Raw genomic sequence first — 19,725 nt, forward strand, 5'->3', positions numbered from 1 at the left:
ATTTCCATAGTTAAAGCTAGGGCCCATAAAGTATTCCAAATCTTGTTTCACAATTCTTCCAAGTCCAAAGGCCCCAAAAGCTCCAATCTCCTCCTGGCTCAAATTCATATTCCAAAAGTCATTTGATCCCTGCATAAGGGGATCTCTCCACCTTTCCTTTTCCAGATCAGGCCAGGCACCCATCTTCAAAAACTGGCTTCTCCTAATTACAGTCATATAAGGCCTCAAGTTGTAATCCTCCATTTGCCTCTTTAGGGTTAAGGCTCCCCCTTGTTTTGCTTTGTACTCAACAACAGCAACTTTCTCCTTCTCTAATTCATCAATTTGTTCAGTTAAGAAAGATTCCTGTGCCAGGTTCTTGTCGACTTCTATGCTGATTCCCAGTTTTGTTCCCAAAATATCAATATTAGTAGCCATGACATCTATCTGTTTATGCAGCTTTCCCAACAGATAGATTGTCCTATTCAGTACAGACGCTACTTCTTCCTTTGCCGACATTCTTAAGATGTTCAAGGTCAGAACTAGTTTCTCACAGTCTTTATCTTAAGGCCAATTTCCCAACTGCACTCTTGTAACAATGTCCCAAAACTCCCTCTAGAGCAGTGTTTCCCAACCATTTTTGGGCAAAGGCACACTTGTTTCATGAAAAAAATCTCGAGGGACACCACCATTAGAAAATGTTTAAAAAATTAACTCTGTGCCTATATTGACTATATATAAAGTAACTCTCTTTAATAGGCATCAAATAAACACAAAGAAAGTACCGTATTTTTCGCCCCATAGGACGCACTTTTTCCCCTCCAAAAATAAAGGGGAAATGTGTGTGCGTCCTATGGGGCGAATGCAGGCTTTCGCTGAAGCCTGGAGAGCAAGAGGCATCGGTGCGCACTGACCCCTCTTGCTCTCCAGGCTTCAGGAAGCTGTCCGCAAGCCTTGCGCGCCCGGCAGGAGCTCCCGCCCAGCGCGCAAGGCTTGGGGCGGCAGCCTGTTGCCCGAAGCACAGGGAGCCCTCCGGAGGGCTCCCCTTGCTTCGGGCGAGTGTCTGCAAGGCTTGCGCGCCCGGCAGGAGCTCCCGCTGGGCACGCAAGGCTTGGGGCGGCAGCCTGTTGCCCGAAGCACGCGGAGCCCTCCGGAGGGCTCCCCGTGCTTCGGGCGAGTGTTTGCAAGCCTTGCGCGCCCGGCAGGAGCTCCCGCTGGGTGCGCAAGGCTTGGGGCGGCAGCCTGTTGCCCGAAGCACAGGGAGCCCTCCGGAGGGCTCCCCGTGCTTCGGGCGAGTGTCTGCAAGCCTTGCGCGCCCGGCAGGAGCTCCCGCTGGGCGCGCGAGGCTTGGGGCGGCGGCACGGGGCGGCCGGCCGAAGCGAGCGGCGATGGGATTTGGGAGCTCGCTCGCTCGCCGCCCCGCGTGTGCTCGCCGCCGCCGCCGCCCCGCCTCTCGCCGCCGGACTCGCCCGCCTCCCTCCCACGGCACACCAGGCAACGTCTTGCGGCACACTAGTGTGCCGCGGAACACCGGTTGGGAAACACTGCTCTAGAGGAAGACAGTCTCCATTTGTATCAATCCTTTCCAGCACAATTCCAAAAGTAAATTTGTAACAGTTTCCAGTTACCTTTTCTTCTTTTTAAGTGCAGAAGCAGACAATAGAAACAATGTCTTTCTTTTAAAGCTAACTGTCAAATTTGTCCTGTTTACCATCGATGGACTTTTTGCAAGCCGTTCCCAGGTTCAGAGACATGATGCTTCGATTTTTAATTTTTCACCTTCTCCTGCAAGTTCACTTGGTCAAAATTAATAGTTTTAATCAGTGGGGTTTTAATCCTTTATGTAAGACTTTCCAAAACCTTAGTTAACAACTGCTTTGCTTCAGTCTATTTACAGAAAGGGAAGTTGGACTTCCTGTTTGAACCTTCCCCGTTTGGTGCCAAATTAAATTATTTAAAAGCTCAATTTCCCGTTCTACTCACGGGTTGTTGTTTAAAATCCAATTGTCCACAGGAAAAAAGTCAGCGCTCTCCGACAGCAGCAATGTGGCTTCGCTCCGTGAAATAAGCGGTCGATTCAAAGCACCGCGCCTCTCACCCCACGTCGCTCCGGATTCCTGATACCGGGTCTCCCAGCAAGTGGGGGGGGGCGCAGAAGGTGCCAGCCGAATCCCAGGTTCACAGACTTCTTCCATCTGTGATTTCTAAGGGTCTCCGCCTTCGCCGTGGCGGTCAGACCCTGTTTTTCACGGAGCCGGTTCCTCCCGATCGGAGGAGCTCCGCCATTGCCGGAGGCGCTAACCCGGAAGTCCCTGGAAACAAATATTTTCTTTGGCCTCCTGCATGCACCAGGTTCACACACCAACCAAACCCCACACATCCCACTTGCTGGTGGCCAAACACACTCTAGGGGGTCTACTCTGTGGTCCTGGCTTAGCAGAAGGAGACCCTCCCTGCCCAGGTCCTTTGGCACAACTGCAGGATGAATAAACCCATCTGGGATTGAAGTGGCAGCTGTGCGAGGAGCCCAAGAAGGAATGTGCCCGCCCCCCACAGCCAGCCGCGAATCAAGGAAGAAGCCTTCCTTTTCAGCAGGTGAAGCCAGAAATATGGGAAGAGGCGTTCAGGATCTCACTCTCACAGTGGACCCGAGCTCAAGAGCCCTCTCCCCTCCTCTGGTTTTCAGCAACTAATACAGTGGTACCTCGGGTTACATACGCTTCAGGTTACAGGCTCCGCTAACCCAGAAATAGTGCTTCAGGTTAAGAACTTTGCTTCAGGATGAGAACAGAAATCGTGCTCTGACGGTGCGGCGGCAGCAGGAGGCCCCATTAGCTAAAGTGGTGCTTCAGGTTAAGAACAGTTTCAGGTTAAGAACGGACCTCCGGAATGAATTAAGTACTTAACCCGAGGTACCACTGTATTCAGAAGCAGTACTGCCTTCCAGTCCCTCCCCAAGAGTCACAATAAAATTGCTCGGGGGAACAAGACAACTTCATTTCCTCACCTTTGTTCCAATGGGAATAAACAGGAGTGGAGTAATTAAAAGAATCTCTGGAAATTTCCTAGGATCTCCCCAACCCATCGTCTCCTCCCCTGTGCCTGGGATGAGGAAGACGTAGCAACCCAGCAGTGATTTTACACATCTGGAGATATGAAACAGCTGTGTAGCGCATGTGTGGGTGTGGAGGGAGGCTCTCAGCACAAACACAAGCCACTTGATCCTTGCCGTGGGGCTGGAAGGCCTTGTGAAGAGAGCGCTTGAAACCTCTTGCCATAAAACACAGGGCCCTGGGAAATGCAATTTGTGCGCGGAACGGGAAAGGAGCAGCGCATGAGACAGACCTTCAAAGGTGAAACTTTCTTGTAACGAATTTGTGGCTGCTCACTGCACCTTTAGGGCAGTAGTTGATGCAGCCAGTCAAAGACCGGCAAGTGTGCTGCTGTGGTTAAGCAGCCCAGAGGGAAACTGATCCAGTGGCTTTTTGATAAAGCTGTAATGTTTCAGGGTATCACCAATTCAATGCTATGGCTGCTTAAAAAGGGGAGGGGACCTCCTTGATTCAATTCTCATGCCTGTTCCCCACTGCTGCCAGCCCTTATCCTGGCTGAACCACGTAAGCAGAGCTTTGTAGGTACTGACCGTATTCACATGTCATGATAATAAGCCAGAAGAACTGCATGCTCTTGGCTTCTGGGGAATGAGCGCCCTGTTCCCAAGTGATGCAGGGCAGAAATTTCTACAAAGCCAGGTCCCCCCCCCCCCCGCCACAGAAAAACTTCCCGTTTCTGAAGTTTGATAGTAAGAACGCACAGCACAGGTGCCAACTGCAAACACGATTATTAGGCAAGCTTGGCTGTTTCAGAGCTTCTAGCTTTACAGTGGTACCTCGGGTTAAGTCCTTAATTCGTTCCAGAGGTCTGTTCTTAAGCTGAAAGTGTTCTTAACCTGAAGCACCACTTTAGCTAATGGGGCCTCCCGCTGCCGCCGCGCAACTGGAGCACGATTTCTGTTCTTATCCTGAAGCAAAGTTCTTAACCTGGAGGACTATTTCTGGGTTAGCAAAGTCTGTAACCTGAAGCATATGTAACCCAAGGTACCACTGTATTTACTAATTACAGAGCAAAATTAACATGCTAAATTAGATGGGCAATAGGACATTTTCTGTTGCAAACCAAGCATTTTCCAGAAAATCTACACCGCTGTCATGAACACTGACCAATCGCTCCCACTTCTCTCTTCACCAGTGCAAGAAGCAAGCTGAGATTCAAAAGTGACAAACAAACCTTGGTTTAAGGCTGGCTGGGGATCCTGGCTTGTTAGAGAAGAACAAGCCAAGTTCATGAATTGTTGGGAAGCCAACTTAACTGTGACTGCTAGCTTATTCCTCCTGCTTGTGCCAGGCAGAAATGAAGTGGGGGCAGCTGGGCCATGTGGGCCCCTGATGTTCCACAAGACCAGTGCCACTGGCTTATCCTGATGTGTGAACAGCGGCCACTGGGAGAGTTAAGCCCCTCAAGGCAAACAAACCAAGCTTTTCCCGTCCTGCCAAAGCAAAAGAGAACATCTGCTAGCGACACTGTCTGGTGCCTCTGTCCTAAGCAGGGAGAAACACAGGGACCCAAATGGACCAGAAATGCATTAAAAAAAGAGGGTCTGGTGTTCTTAGAAATATAGTAAAGCTTAGATCTGATTTATTTCTATCATTTTCCAAAATTCCCTGTGGGCAAAATTGTTCTTCACTCCCACCCCAGCTTCAAAATGTATGGAAGTTGCAAATGTCTAAATCACACAGCCTCTGCATTTTATACTGATTGTTGGCTTTTAACTGCATACTTTTGCCATTTTTGTGATTCTTACTCTACATTTTGCTTTAACGTAAACCACAGAGGTCATTTTGACAAAATGTGCTGTACAAGAATGCAAAGTAAGTGATAAATGAATAGCATCAGTTCCAAATGCTGCTGCTTCATTGGCTGAAGAATGCAGCACTATCTTTCTTGCTGGCTATATCACATCCCCAAACTATTTTTCTCTGTTCTCCCACTCAAAATTTGAGTTCCGCTCTGGCTCAGAAGCACATCTAGCCTCCTGCTAACTTCCAACCTTCACAGTTTAAGAAACATCTTCAAGGTATTAATTAGCTCCCATTCAACAAACATCAAGCACCAAAATCTGGCAAACTCCAAAGTCCAGAGTTAGGCAATACCTTTATTAGGCACAAAAGTGTGGCAAGTTTCTGAGCGCTGCAGAACTCTTCATCAGCTAACGTTACACAAGGTAGGGCATGACTGGATGAGGATTTCTTTTTAAAAACGAAAAGTTAAGCGGGCTGTTGTATGGTGAGGTCAGCCTGTATGTAAACTCCATTCTGAGATGGAGATTTGCAGGCTGCGTCCCTCCCAGGTGTTGAGATATCAGGTTGCACACCTGGGATTCTAGGATAAAGAAGCAATGGCTGCTCCCCATCTCTCAGAAAAGAAACGTCTGGCTTGCGACCTACTTTGGTCATACGCTGTTAAACAAAATACACAAGCTCTCGGGCAGGTAGAGAATTGAAGCAGCAAAGAAGAACATGGCAATATCAGCAAAGCCAGGAGTTAATTTAGGAAGATGCACTAGATAAGAGAGTCACAAAGTGTAGTGCTACCCAGTGGCTGGAGGGAATGTAACCGTATCATCTTCAAATTGTAGAAGACAAGCCTTTAGCAGCTGCTTAGCAGGCTGTTTTTACAAATTTATTTAGACTGCTACTGTTTTTATCCATTGTTTTAATGATTTTTAGATATGCTATGTTTTAATATGGTGATTTTATTATTCAATTATTACAGGTGTTGCTGCTAACATGCTGGGAGCTCCCTTGAGAAGCTGCCTATAGATTAAGGATTGTAACCAGCTATTAATGGGCATGACTAACTTAGGTCCATTAATTTCAAGGTGTCTATTCTGAGTTAACCTAGTTGGATACAACTAATGCAATTTTAAAAAATAAAAATGGAGATCTTACATAAGAACCTCTACACTACACATTTTGAATAGAACCTTGCTTTAGAAACTGTTTCACTCATCATCCCAAAATAGTTATCATTTTGTTGTCATAGACCCCCCCCTCCAGGTGTTTCCCAAATTTTCTACTGACATCCAACTGAGTCAACTGTCCTCTGAACATAAGGCCATTGATTACATTGGGTATACTCTCGTGTGTGAGACTAACAATGTATATCACCCTTCCAATTATTCTATCTATGAAAAAGTCCTTCAGGAAGTAGAGGAAGAAGAATAGGAGTAAGAGAGAAATCAGAGCATCCCTTTGGGGGGGGGGGCTCCACATTTAATTGTTCACATATACAGCTCAAAACTAGCTACCCAGTTTGTTGTCCCTTGACTGGTCACACATTTCAACAGTAGCAACCTTTCCATTCCAATTGATGAGTCATTTGGCTAAACCTGAAGGCTTTGTGAACAAGAAGCTTGTCCAATTTTTTACATACACGGTCTCCTTGTGTCTTTTCCAGTTTGGAAATAGCAGTCAATCCATTTATTTCCTTCCATGTATAAAAAATCCCTGACTCTGAAGGCGAGCAAGACTTCACCCTCAACTCCTTTAAAGAACCGCGTGAGCCACCACGAGCTCCACTGGGGAAATGGTGGGATATAAATTAAATAGACAGACAGGCAGACAGACAGACAGACAGACAGATAGAGTTGTCTCTTGGCTTGGAGAACAGAAACTAACATTATTCAAACATCCTTTCTACAGGCGGGTTCCCTTTTCCCCTGTGACACTCAAGTCAATATTTACAACCAGACCCAGAAGTTTCTAAAGCAGCTTTGCAGCAGTGGTCAATTCTGCAAAGGAAGAAAGAACCAGCCCATAGATTACCCTACCATTCTGCTACCCCTCCTCTCTTCCGAGGTACAAAAGAAACCAGAGAAGGGCAACTTCTGTGTCCTCCAATTCTAAGCTTCTTGAAGCAGGTGTTCAATGAAAATGAATGAGATTTCTGAAAAACAATGCCTGGGATCAGGGTGTTCCTCCGGTGTGAGAGGTATAGTATTGCTGGCATTGAGGTAGGAGGAGCTGAACCATCACACACCGTCTGGCACAAGCAGGTGCTTCCACGTTTCCACTAAATTCATGCGTACAATTTGTGCGTCAGCAACCAGGTCCCAGGAGTTCCCGAGGTCTCTGACAAACGATAACTCTTTTTTAAAAATCACCTAGAAATCAAGCCAGGTGTTTGCAGGAGTGTGGAAAAAGAATCTGCTCAAGGTTGAGTCCACAGAAGAACCAAGAGAAGTAAAGGCAATGGTGGAGCCTCCATCTTCAGCAGGTGCTGCTAATAAGACCTGATCCTTAAGTGTGGGATTTGCATGCAAGCAGCATGTATGAGAACCAAAATGTCGAGATTCCTGCATTCCCTTCCAACTCTGCAATTCTACGATTCTATAAAAGGCTACCCCTGCCCCCAGATCAGTCTTTGTAAAGTATGTTATTGGATTACAACTCCCATGATCGCTGACCATGGGCTGTATTGGCTGGGACTGGTGGGAGTCTGAACCCCATAATCTCTGGGAGAAACCAGGACTGATAGGGAAGCCTATCTGAGACCAAACTCTCTGTCCATGCTCAGACAGAATCAGCAAGCAATGGTGTGTTTACCAACACCGGAAGCTGCCTTAAACTGACTCAAGCCCACTGGGGTCAGTGTTAGAAACTGAGATATGAAAGCTAGGAGCTAAATGGCACCTTAAACCTAGGTTATGGGCACAACAGAATGTCCAGGTGCGCTTTTTTATAGCAAGAATACAAAGCTGAAAATGAATGAACTGCAGCTAAAATTCATGTTCATTTTTCACATGGTCTAGTCCTCCCCTGCCCACCCCCCTAATATTCTTAAGAGGGTCTCTTCCCCAGTCTTCAGAGAGTAACTGGAAGTGTAGAGATAGAAAAAGGTCCTCCTTTCCTTCCACTCTGCAGTTTTAATCTGAAATCTTAGGTGCGGTACTGCACCAAGAGCTCAGAAACTTCTCACACCAATGAAATTTCCTGCTGCAAAATGCGCCTAGAACAATGGGAGTTTTGAACACTGACTGGGGTCCACCTAGCTCAGTACTGCCTACACTGACTGGCAGCGGCTCTTCAGGGCTTCAGGCAGGGATCTCTCCCAGTCCTGCCTGGAGATGCCAGGGACTGAACCTAGGACTTTCTGCAAGCAAAGCAGATGCTCTAACACTCAGCTACAGCCAAATGGTGGTTGGTTGAAACTTCTGAACAACCTAGCAGACCAACCATGGTTTGTTTTGTGGCAACAAACCATGGTGTGAAGCCATTGTGTGTGGCTGGCTTGCAAACCGTATGGCTTCGTTCTGAACCCAGCTTAGCCATGGTTTGTTTGCCTCCTGTCACAGATGCTCGCCAAGCTTCAAAGGCACAAGAGGAGAAAAATGAACCAGTTTTGGAGAAATAAGCTATGTGGCTTGTTTGCTCATCTAAAAAGACAACTCGTGGCTTCTTGAACAAACTATGGCTCAGTTTTATGTGTGAATTCAGCCACTGTGTGCACACCAGAAACCTTTTCACTGAATGTGTTCTTTAGAAACATCTCATTTTAAAGATCACAAAACTCCCAAGAACAGCTATTTTGCAATTCATTAGGATTTTGATAAGCAAACTTCATTTTTCTTTTTAAGACTTTTGTTACGCCCAACTGCCTTTTCCGTATCCCACCGCAACTCCTAAAGTTGCAGTTTCTAATTAATGGAAAGAGTTCACATAATACATAGACAATCAGGACTCTCACAGAGACCGCCTATGAAATAGTCCCACAAACGCCGTTGTCCCAAGGTCTGGAAAGATAGTGTGAATGAACCAAAATTATCGTGAAGGACTGGCTCAGGGATTCTCAGATAACCCACCATGCACCTCCAGACAATGAGGGGAGCAAGCAGGAGTCTACATTTCACAAAAATAAAATAAAAATAAGTATGTGATCTGCTGCAAGTTCAGAAGCTGATCCTTGCAAAAGAGATGTATGAGAACATCCCTAAGCAGCCAACATTCAACACTACCAAGTGCATTCACGGCTAGCGAAGCACTCTTGACTTGTAACTCAGATTTGCATATTCCTAAAACTAGCAGAAGTTGTTCCAGTAAAATCTTACTGCCTTGGCTTATTTCCTTCCCTTCATCGCTAGGAAGCAAGCCAAGTGCAAATGTCTAATACACTCCTTTAGAATACAGCACTGACTGCACCAATATAGTTGCTCACTTTGGGGGTTTATCTTGCTACAATTACAGCTTAGGCAATATTTTGCCCCACAGGAACAGGTTTCAGCTCAGCTGCAGGTACAGAACAGAAGGAAGCAGTTAGCTCAGTTGGTTAGAGCATGGTGCTGATAAAACGCCAAAGTTGCAGGTAGCGATGTTAAATTCTCGAGAATAATCTTTTGGAGAAAATTCTCGATTAATGAGAATACAGGTATTAGAGAATTTTCATTTAAAATAGGAGAATATTCATTTTAATGCATTGAAAATGATATGATTAGTTAACATACATGTTTATTCATGGGTAAACTTGTTCAAACGGCAACCAAAAACTGTACAGATACTTTTATTCAATGGGGCTATACAGTGAATTCACATTCTTTGATTTTTTTTGCACTAAACTTGAAATTGAAAATTCAACCTGAATGACTCACGTTAATCACTAAGCCTGCCACTAACCGAGAATTTACAGTTTGTGGAGAATATTCCCCGGAGAATTTTCTAGCAGAGAATATTCTCCAGAAAATATTCTCACCTCACATCACTAGTTGCCTACAACCTACATTTCAAGCTTCCCGGGGGCTTAAGCATTATCCAAGAGGGCAAACTGAAATAGTTTGCTCACAGAAAGGAAATTCAAAGTGGTTGAGATATCACAGCAATCCTGCTCTTCTTGGACAACCATGTTGAGGACTTGAGCCAGCTGGCAGGTCAAACCTAAGGCGCTCCAGATGTTGCACTTATGGGGAAGGATAGCTCAGTGGTACAGAATCTGCTTTGAGTGCAGAAGGTCCCTGCCCTGATGGAGGGTGTCTCCAGGTAGGACTAGGAGAGGTTCCTGCCTGAAAGTACGGGGAACTGCTGCCAGTGTGGACAATACAGTGGTACCTCGGGGTTAAGAACTTCATTCGTTCTGGAGGTCCATTCTTAACCTGAAACTGTTCTTAACCTGAGGTACCACTTTAGCTAATGGGGCCTCCCGCTGCTGCCGCGCCGCAGCCGCACGATTTGTGTTCTCATCCTGAAGCAAAGTTCTTAACCTGAGGTACTATTTCTGGGTTAGCAGAGTCTGTAACCTGAAGCGTCTGTAACCTGAGGTACCACTGTACTGAGACAGATGGGTCAGTGGTCTAACCCAGTTTCATGCAGCTTCCTAAGTTCCTACTGGCCCCACCTAGTGTGTCCAGTGGTCAGGAATGACCAGGCAGATGGGAGTCCAACAACACCTGGAAGGCCATAGGCTCTCCATCTCTACTTAAATATGGACAGGACAGGGCTCACAATCCAGTATGTTAGGAGAGAGGTGGAAGTGAGATGGCTAAGAAGGACACACACGGACGGGGACACACACACACACACACACACACACAACTCCTTACATTTACAAACATTAATACAGGCTTGTCAATTGTCACTTGCCCAGCAACTTGTGGTTGGAATTGACTGCCTTGAGGCAAGCTGGGAAGATTTACAAGATTGTTCTTTTTTTTAATAAGGCAACAGTGACTAATAAGGCATTCATGGGTGGATGGTCCACAAGCCTAGCAACTTTCATAGACTTCTTTGCAAGGCTACTTGCAGCCCCTCCAGCTCGCTAATTGCAAATATTCAAGTGGAGGGGGAAGGTTTATTTACTGGCCAGCCTGTTGAATCCCTGTACACCGTCCAATCTTCAGATTTAGCTATGCACTTGAGGGGAGAACACAGGACAGTCAAACTTGCTTTTGAAAACAGCAGCAGTAGCAGCAGCAGCAGCAGCAAAGGAAGGTTTGCTGGCTTTCAAAAGCAGATTTAGCACCCTGCTGTTCAGTGACACTCCAGGCAATTCATGACAGATAAAAAACATAAGAGTTTTTTGTCATCTAGAATTATTGTTAAAAAGTCACCTACATCCATTCTACTTATCTCATTCTGTACCTGAAGTCAACAGCTTGAATGCCGTGCCCTCATTCAGAACCACCCCCAATGTTTTCCATTTCCCAAAGCAATAAAATCTAAGATGCTGGATTCTCACTCAGGCAGGAAGTTCACTGAGCAACCACAACAACCCAGTTCTTGCAACTTAGCCTACATTACAGGGGTAATATGACACATATAAGGGCTAATAATAGGAGAATGTGGCACTTTCTCTAATTACCCCAAGCTGCCTGTTATCTTAGAGAATATTCAGGACAGCCAAGCAGGTTCAAGATTCAAACCTCATGCCACCCACCAAGCTGCTGGGTGGCCCTAACCAAGCCACTACTCACTCAGCCTCAGCACCCTCCTTCCCAAATCTCCATCAAAAGGATTGGAATCCATTATTTAAGTGTTCCTTACCGCAGCTTTGTACAGAATACACACCATCACTTCAAACATCTGAAAAGTATTACTGCACCAAGGCAGACCAACCCATCCTTTTGACCTAATGTATGCAAAGCGTTTCTATACTATTGAAATGTAGTGTATGGGTGCTAATAAACTAAGCCCACCTCACTTTGTGTGGGAACTCACCCTACCCCCGCAAATTTTGGCCCTCTTTACAAAGTTATTACATGAGTCACCGAGATAATACAAGCAGAATCCTTTGGCTTCTTCAGATGAATTGATCAGCCTGCTTGCCATACCACAGACCCTCTCTCAGAAGCAAGCCCCGCTGGCTTCAACTGAACTTAATTCCAAGTAACACAGGTGCAGGATAGCAGCCTTAAACATCACGCTTACACCAATCACCTCTGTACAGATTGCAGACCCCTTTGCACTGCCCCAGAGCCCCCATTCTTAGCCCACTAAAAAGAATTGCTGCAAGGCAAAAGTTACATATTTGCCTCTGAACACTTTGAAGGGGAAGTGGGGAATGCCAAAGTTTGTGTTATTTTATCCATTTATTTATTGCATTTTTATCACTCCTTTCCTCCAAGGACAGCGCATTGTTCTCCTCCCCTGTAAAGGAAGTTAACCCCCCACTGTCCTCTTGCTGCCTTACTGGCCATAAAGCAGAGGGTCTCACCACCGCTTTGCAATCCCTTCATATTCAGCCCACCTTAAGGGACCCTTGCAAGGAGCACCAAGGAAAATTCACTCTGCATAAACATTTAAGTGGGTACACTGCACCAATCCCAAATGTTTGCATCAGCAGCAAGAATCACCATCATAATAATTCTTATCATAAAGACCTGGTAAAGTGTTATACTAAACCTGTTATACTAAATTTGTATATCACCCTTCATCTGTAGATGCACAAGCTATAGTTACCAAGTGAGATCTGCACCCACATAGATGTGATTTTCTATAAATCCGTATCTAGGGGCAACAGAGGAAGCAGACTTATCCTGAGCAAGACCTTGGGTCCATCTAGCACAGTGGTGTCCAAACTTTTTCCAAAGAGGGCCAGATTTGATGAAGTGAAGAGCCATGGGGACCGACCAAAGTAGTTGTTGACCTTTTTTTTTTAGGATTGGAGTTGTTGAGGTTTTTTTTAGGATTTTACCCCAGGAGATAAACTACCACAGGGTCCAGATTAAATTCACGAGCGGGCTGGATTAGGCCCCCGAAACGGACTTTGGACATGCCTGATCTAGCACAATATTGTTCTAGACTGACTTGAAGTGTCTCTCCAGAGTGTCAGGCAGGAACCATTCCTAGCCCTACCTGGAGATGTCGGCGATTGAATCTGGGACTTTCTGAATGCATAGCAGATGCTCTACCACTATGGTCCTTCCCCAAGCATTACACTTACACACACCAATAACCACAAACAATGGCAGGAAATCCCACCCAATCCCCCTTGCATCTACTCTCTCCATTCTTATTTCACCGTGCAGGGCTGTTGCAAAGACCAAAGTTGTACTACAACTCACATCTTCCCTGATACACGAGTATGGAGGTGGGGTAGGCTGTATGTCTGAGCATGGACTCAATTGCTGGAATAGCCAGGCCAGCCTGGTAATGGCCCACTAAGTATGGGTCCCTAAGGGGACCAGAAGGCAAATGGGTGGGCTTCCCTCCCTCAGAAGGCTGGAGTTGAGGGTTGAGTGATGTGAGCTAGAAGCTGCAGGAAAAGCTGCAGACTTGAAATGCAGGGAAGGAGTCAAGCCTGATTTCTGCAGGCACCCGTGGCTGCAGCTATGGGGGAAGCAAGGCCCTTCTTGGGGTGCTAATGCTGTGAACCCCTCCATCGTGGTCTGAGGTGGTATATATGTGTAAATAAACCGTATGTGATGAAGACACCACAGACTCCACTGTGCCTCATTCCAAACTCTGGGTAAGTGTTCTGATCCATGTATATGATGAACTTTTTCTATGCCAATAAAGGAGACTGATTGATGGATTATACACACACACATAGTGAAAGCATATAGTGCATTTGGCCTCATCATCAACGTAGGAATATCAGTAACAGTCCACCCTATATAATATGCTGCGTCAAATTCACACAGATATTGTGTACGCACAAACACCACAGCAAAATTAAGAAACTACACGAATTGCCAAGTAAACTATGCATATCTTGTACATCTCTCTCTCTCTCTCTTTTTTCCTTTTCCTTCTCCTCCTGCGATGAGGCTACATTTTAATATTTTAATGTTCCATTATTTTAATGTTGTATTTTATTTTTGTTTTTAAGTTGTAATCATTCTTCTTGTTTTTATTATTGTTTGTAAGCCGCTCTGAGCCCGGCCTTGGCTGGGGAGGGCGGGGTATAAATAAAAAATTATTATTATTATTATTATTATTATTATTATTATTACACACTGCCATAATCGTTGCCACCACAGTCATCATTACCACCACTGTAATAGTAATAATGCACCCTGTATAAAATGAAAAGTAAATTCTACAAAGTGATTTTGCACATAACACCATCATCAACCACCACAACGTAGCTTATCATAGTACTGTTAATACAATGCCAAAACAGGGACTTCTGAAGGACTACCTTACCCGGAGGGAAGCAGGGTGGAAGCATTTGCCACTTGTCTAAACAAATCCTTGTCTTTCAGCTAAATAAATAATGCACACTATAAACTAAACTATAAAATAAAATCTGCCAGCTAAGATATACACACCAGCAGCAGCACCATAATAATCACAGCAATACTACTAATAATGCATCCGTTATAAACTATCAAGTAAACCTACATGTTGTACTGAGATGGTGCCTCTGTTGTAGCATCAATTATCATAATCATAGCAACCTTAATTATGCACTTTGGATAGACTTCCAAATAAAATCTACACAGAAATACTGTACGCATCATCAGTGCTACTACCAGAGAAATATAATCACAGTAATAATAATGCGCCCTCTATAAACTGCTAGCCTACATAGATACGACAGCACTATGAATAATTATAGTAATATCAACAATTACAAACTACCAACTAAAATCCACACAGAGAGACACAGGATGAGTACCCTCAACATAATAACGTTAATGGTCATCATCACAAAAATATTAATAATGCATATGATATATAAAATCTTCACCATCATAGTAACATCGCACCCTGCATAAAACACCAAGCAAATCTACACGCAGGTATCATTATTAATAATTTTATTTATGAACTGCTCCCCAGGAAGCATCTTGGAGCAATTTCCCATAAATTATGCCATATATGACAGTCACATTTATAAAAACAACAGGTAAAGTTCAAAACAACAGTGCCTACACTAAAAAAAAAAAAAGTCAATTCAGATCCCAGACAGATAACAAGCGAGGCAAAGATTTTAGCAGGCTCCTTGAGAAAGGAAGGTGGCAGAGAGAGAGAGAGAGGAAAGAGACAGACAGACAGCATACAAAAAACAGTTACATTTATAAAAGCCCTAAGACAACAACTGCGTACAAAAGCAACTTAATAAAACAACAGCAGCGGCAAACCTTTTCAAACAGCACATGTCAAAAAACCAATTCAGATCCGGGAGGGATACCAAGTGGGAGGAAGAAGACCTTTTATTTTTTTGCAAGGCTCCTTGAAAGAAGAAGAAGAAGAAGAAGAAGAAGAAGAAGAACGCGGGAGGCGGCGGCGATGCCAGGTATATCCCCCCCCCCCGCCTTGTGTTCCCCACACGCCACACAGAAAAAAGCGGCGCATAACAGAAACGCCAGCTCAAGACAACCGCAGGCAAAAAGAACTCTCTCTTTTTTTTGGAAAGCAGCTCTTTGGAAACCCTGTTTAAAGCAGCAAAATACAGATACGTGTGTGTGTAAAAATAAAATAAAATAAAATAATTGACGGGCGGGCGGGAGATTTCGGCCGAGGCTTTGTTGAAAGGTGACGGAGGCGGCGTCGCCAGGTATCCCACCTTGGCCACCACCCATTTCCCTGCCCCCCCCCCCCGCCGAGGCCCTCAGGTGAGCCCCTCCCCCCCTCCCCCCCCGCGCACTCACATCGGCGCATCCACTTGATCCAGTGGTGGACGATGGTGCCGTGGTGCCGCTTGTTCTCCAGGCACCACGACGACAGGCCCTGGATGGACTCCATGGTGTTGGTCACCCCCTGCAGCTTCCTGTCCAGGGACGCCTCCAGAGGGCCGGACGACGACGACGACGACGACGAGGCCGGCCCGCCCCCGCCGCCCGCGGCAGCGGACGACGAAGAAGAAGAGGAGGACGACGACGACGACGACGACGACGAGGAGGCCTTGCCGCCGCCGCCGCCACTGCCGCCGGCCGCCATCTTCCCTCCCCTTCGGTCGCACAAGCAACGCCGCTCGGGGAGGGGGAGGGGGAGGGGGGACGAGAGCGAGGGAGCGCGAGGGAGGGAGCGTGTCTCGGCGCGCGCGTGCGTGCGTAGCGTAGCGTGCGTGCGCGCGCTCAGCCCGCCCGCCCGCCTCGAGGGCGCTTCTCTCTCGCTCGCTCGCCGGCTCCTCTCCAGCGCGCAGGCGCACTCGGGACAAGGCGGAGCTTTTTCCCCCCCGGGAAGCTCATCGCGAAGGGCGGGGGGGGGGAGGTCGGAGGGGAGCCGATCTCGATTACGGTCGTAGTTAAATGGCAGGTGCGCATTTAGCGTTATGGATACGAATACATATTTTTCCCCCCCAGAAAGTTTTTTTATTGGTTTTCACAACATTATAAACAAACAAACAAACAAACAAACAAACACATAAGACAAACATAAATCATAACCTTATTAAAAACAAAATAAAAAAAATTCCTTCCAGTAGCACCTTAAAGACCAACTAAGTTAGTGCTTGGTATGAGCTTTCGTGTGCATGCACACTTCTTCAGATACCTCTGGATGTCGTTGGACTTCAGCTCCCATCACCCCTGGCTCTTAGCCATGCTGGCAGGGGCTGATGGGAGTCTGAAGAAGTGTGCATGCACACGAAAGCTCATACCTAGAACTAACTTAGTTGGTCTTTAAGGTGCTACTGGAAGGAATTTTTTTATTTTGTTTCGACTATGGCAGACCAACACGGCTACCTATCTGTAACCTTATTAAAAATTACACTTATTAACATTAAGTGGCGTCCTCGTTTCCCCTTGCTTGAATTTCATTGCATGTCCTTTTAACGGTTTTCCAAATCACAGTTCTTGTAAAATGTAACTTAAACATTAATATCCTTAGATCTTCACATTATGAAATTAAACATATTAATTCATCACTTAACTTAAAATCCTATGCCAATTAAGTATCTGCAAGCTGTTTTCAGTTAGTTTAACTTAACATATTTAACTAAGTCATCATTCAATTTAATTTTCCTGGTACTCCTCCTCCTCCTGGTCGCGGACTCTTCGGGTTAGGTTGGCTAGCTCCGAAAAATCCATCATCTTCATCTGCCATTCTTCTATCACTGGTAATTCTTGGGTTTTCCACTTTTTAGCTAACAAAATACGAGCCACAGTTGTGGCATACGAAAATAATTTAACATCTTTCTTGGGCAATTCCAGACCTGTTATTCCAAGAAGAAAGGCCTCTGGTTTCTTTAAAAATGTATATTTCAACATTTTTTTCAATTCGTTATACAGTATATCTTTTCCCAGAAGTCTCTCACCTTGGGGCAGGTCCACCACATATGATAAAATGTTCCTTCCTTTTCTTTACATTTCTAACATAGATTATCACAGTTATGATGTATCTTTGCTAATTTTACAGGAGTCCTGTGAATACGAATACATTTATTGGCTGCATTGTATCACGTTGCATTTATTACACTGGTAATACGCCAATATCTATCATGTCAGTTTGTTGCAATAACTTGAAAACAATGAAACAGCACAATTGTTCTGTTTATTGCATAGGTAGACAAAGTAAGGCCCGGGGGCGGATCCGGCCCAATCCGGCCTGCGAGCGGTCCAGGAATCAGCATGTTTTTACATGAGTAGAATGTGTGCTTTTATTTTAAATGCATCTGGGTTATTTGTGGGGCATAGGAATTCGTTCATTCCCCCCCCCAAAAAAATATAGTCTGGCCCCCCACAAGATCTGAGGAACAGTGGACCCGGCCCCCTGCCGAAAATGTCTGCTGACTCCTGGTATGTGATAGCTACGATAATTATGCTTATGAGCATCGTTGCAATAACATCACCATAATATTATATTGGTATAATAAATGAAATTATTGTAATATTCCTTTTATTAATTGCGCTAATAAACATAATCTTATGGTGGTGATGCATTTATAGCCGCGCACTGTCTAGAAGCAGCGGCAGCGCATGGTTTGGGGGTTTTTCCTCGTTTCCGCTCTGTAGCAAACGCGGATCCCGACGTGCGGGGGCGGCGAGTTGGTCCACGCTCCTCCGAGCCCGATCATTCACCGCGGTGCAAAGTAAAGCAAACGTCAGTTGCTTTTTTGCAAATGTTGCCCAGCCTCTATGCAAAAGATTTGTCAGTGCAAAATGTTCCTTGCACTGATTTTTTTTTAGGGTAAAAAATGAAACGAAAAACCTCTTCTGCTGGCAATGGATTTTTTAATTATATATTATTATATTTATTATAATAATATATAATTATATTATTATAATATAATAATTATATTATTATATATTATATTATAATAATATATAATTTATATATATATATATCTTTTGCAACTGGCAGCCCCGCCCCCCTGCACGGAGCCGCAGCAGCAGCAGCAGCAAAAGCAGCCGCTCCTCCCACGTGACCAAGCAACGAAAGTTTCTCGGGTTGCTTCCCCCCGCCCGCCTCCGACGAGCCGGTCAAAAGTTTAGTCCTCGTCGCGCGGCGATTGGTGGACGCCGGCGCGCGCGTTCACCCGGCCACCAATAGGGAAGCTACAGGAGAGCTGAGAAAGCCCAATGAGGAGTCAGCGGCGGCGCGACGCAGCCAATGGGAAGCGAGAGGCGGAGGAGCAGCAGCGGCTCCTTTCAGGGTTGAGTGCCCCGCCCCCTTTCGACCGTGAGGCGAAGGGCGATTTAAACCGTCGTCCTCATCCAGTTTAAAGGATCAGCGACGCTTTGAACGCCGTTGCTACGACAGGCTTCGACAAACCGCCATTTTATATATATATATATATATATAGGGGGTGGTGGTCCGCTTTACACGCAACGTTAATACTCAAAAGCGCGTGCGCATGCCCAGCGCGCGGGCCCGAAGTCCCAGGGGCGCATGCGCAACGTGCTCCAACCAAACCTGCCTCTCAGTAGCGCGAAGCCGATGCGCAGCATAAGTAAAATGTGAGGCGGCTCACAGTCACTTCCCAGAAGCCTTTGCGCACCAACTTGGCCACACTCCCATAATTCCATGGGCCAGTTCCCAGCATTCACTGGGGGATAGGCCAAGGTTTCTATTTCTACTCCCCTATTTTAAATACTTGTATCATTTAAAACAGTAAATTGCCTTTGGTGATGTATAAATACAATGAATAAATAAATTTATTTTTAAAAATGTTAAAAAACCTGTAATACCATAAATTTAAATATTTCCAGCTCTACATCAATATATATCTCTATGGGAGCCCTTTTCTGGTTTCCCCCCTCGTCAACATTTATAGTTCATGAATTTTGAAAATTCAAGGGGCCCAACATTTTTCAATGCCCCATTATTATTTTGAGGGGGCAGCCCCCCAAGGTCCAAAAAGAAGCCTAGCAGAGTGTAGCTTCAATGGCCAGCTTCTACATCTCCAGGAAAAGCAGGCCCCCACCAGTGGTGGTGGCAGCAGGAGCCACTGAAGCCACGTTCAGCTCTACCCCCTGGCTCCTCCAACGTTCTGGCAAGACATTGGGATGTCACATGTGTGACATCGCATGCAAGTGCGCATGCACACACACACACACACAAATCTCCCTCACAAGTTGTCACCTCTGATCCCTGGCCTTCAAGTGGTGTGTCAGGACCCCGTACAGGGTCACAGCCCGATTGATCCAAGGTGAGTCGCAACAGGAGCACTACCACCATTCAAATATATGGTAAAAAAAATTAAGGAATGGGTCCCCAGATGCATGATTAAAGGCTGGTTCTGAAAAGGTTAAAGATTACTGCTATAGAACAGTCTTTGCCAACTTGGCGCTCTCCAACTGCTTCAGACTAC

The 19,725-nt window shown here is 45.6% G+C and overlaps 1 protein-coding gene across 4 annotated transcripts in view; it reads right to left on the reverse strand.

Moving 5' to 3' along the window:
- The window catches only part of RPRD2 (regulation of nuclear pre-mRNA domain containing 2), a 40,725-nt gene extending 24,779 nt beyond the window's left edge, over window positions 1-15,946 (reverse strand). For all 4 annotated transcript variants that reach the window (XR_014151223.1, XM_081840820.1, XM_081840819.1 and 1 more), the window contains exon 1: window positions 15,623-15,946. Coding sequence is in view for 3 of the 4 variants with exons in the window: in XM_081840820.1 (XP_081696946.1) it covers window positions 15,623-15,911 (289 nt within the window). In the remaining variant the exon portion in view is untranslated. The remainder of the gene's footprint in view (window positions 1-15,622) is intronic.
- Window positions 15,947-19,725: the final 3,779 nt, after the last annotated feature.

Source organism: Podarcis erhardii (genome assembly GCF_964252035.2).
Source record: "Podarcis erhardii genome assembly, chromosome: 15".
Classification (NCBI taxonomy): Eukaryota; Metazoa; Chordata; class Lepidosauria; order Squamata; family Lacertidae; genus Podarcis; species Podarcis erhardii.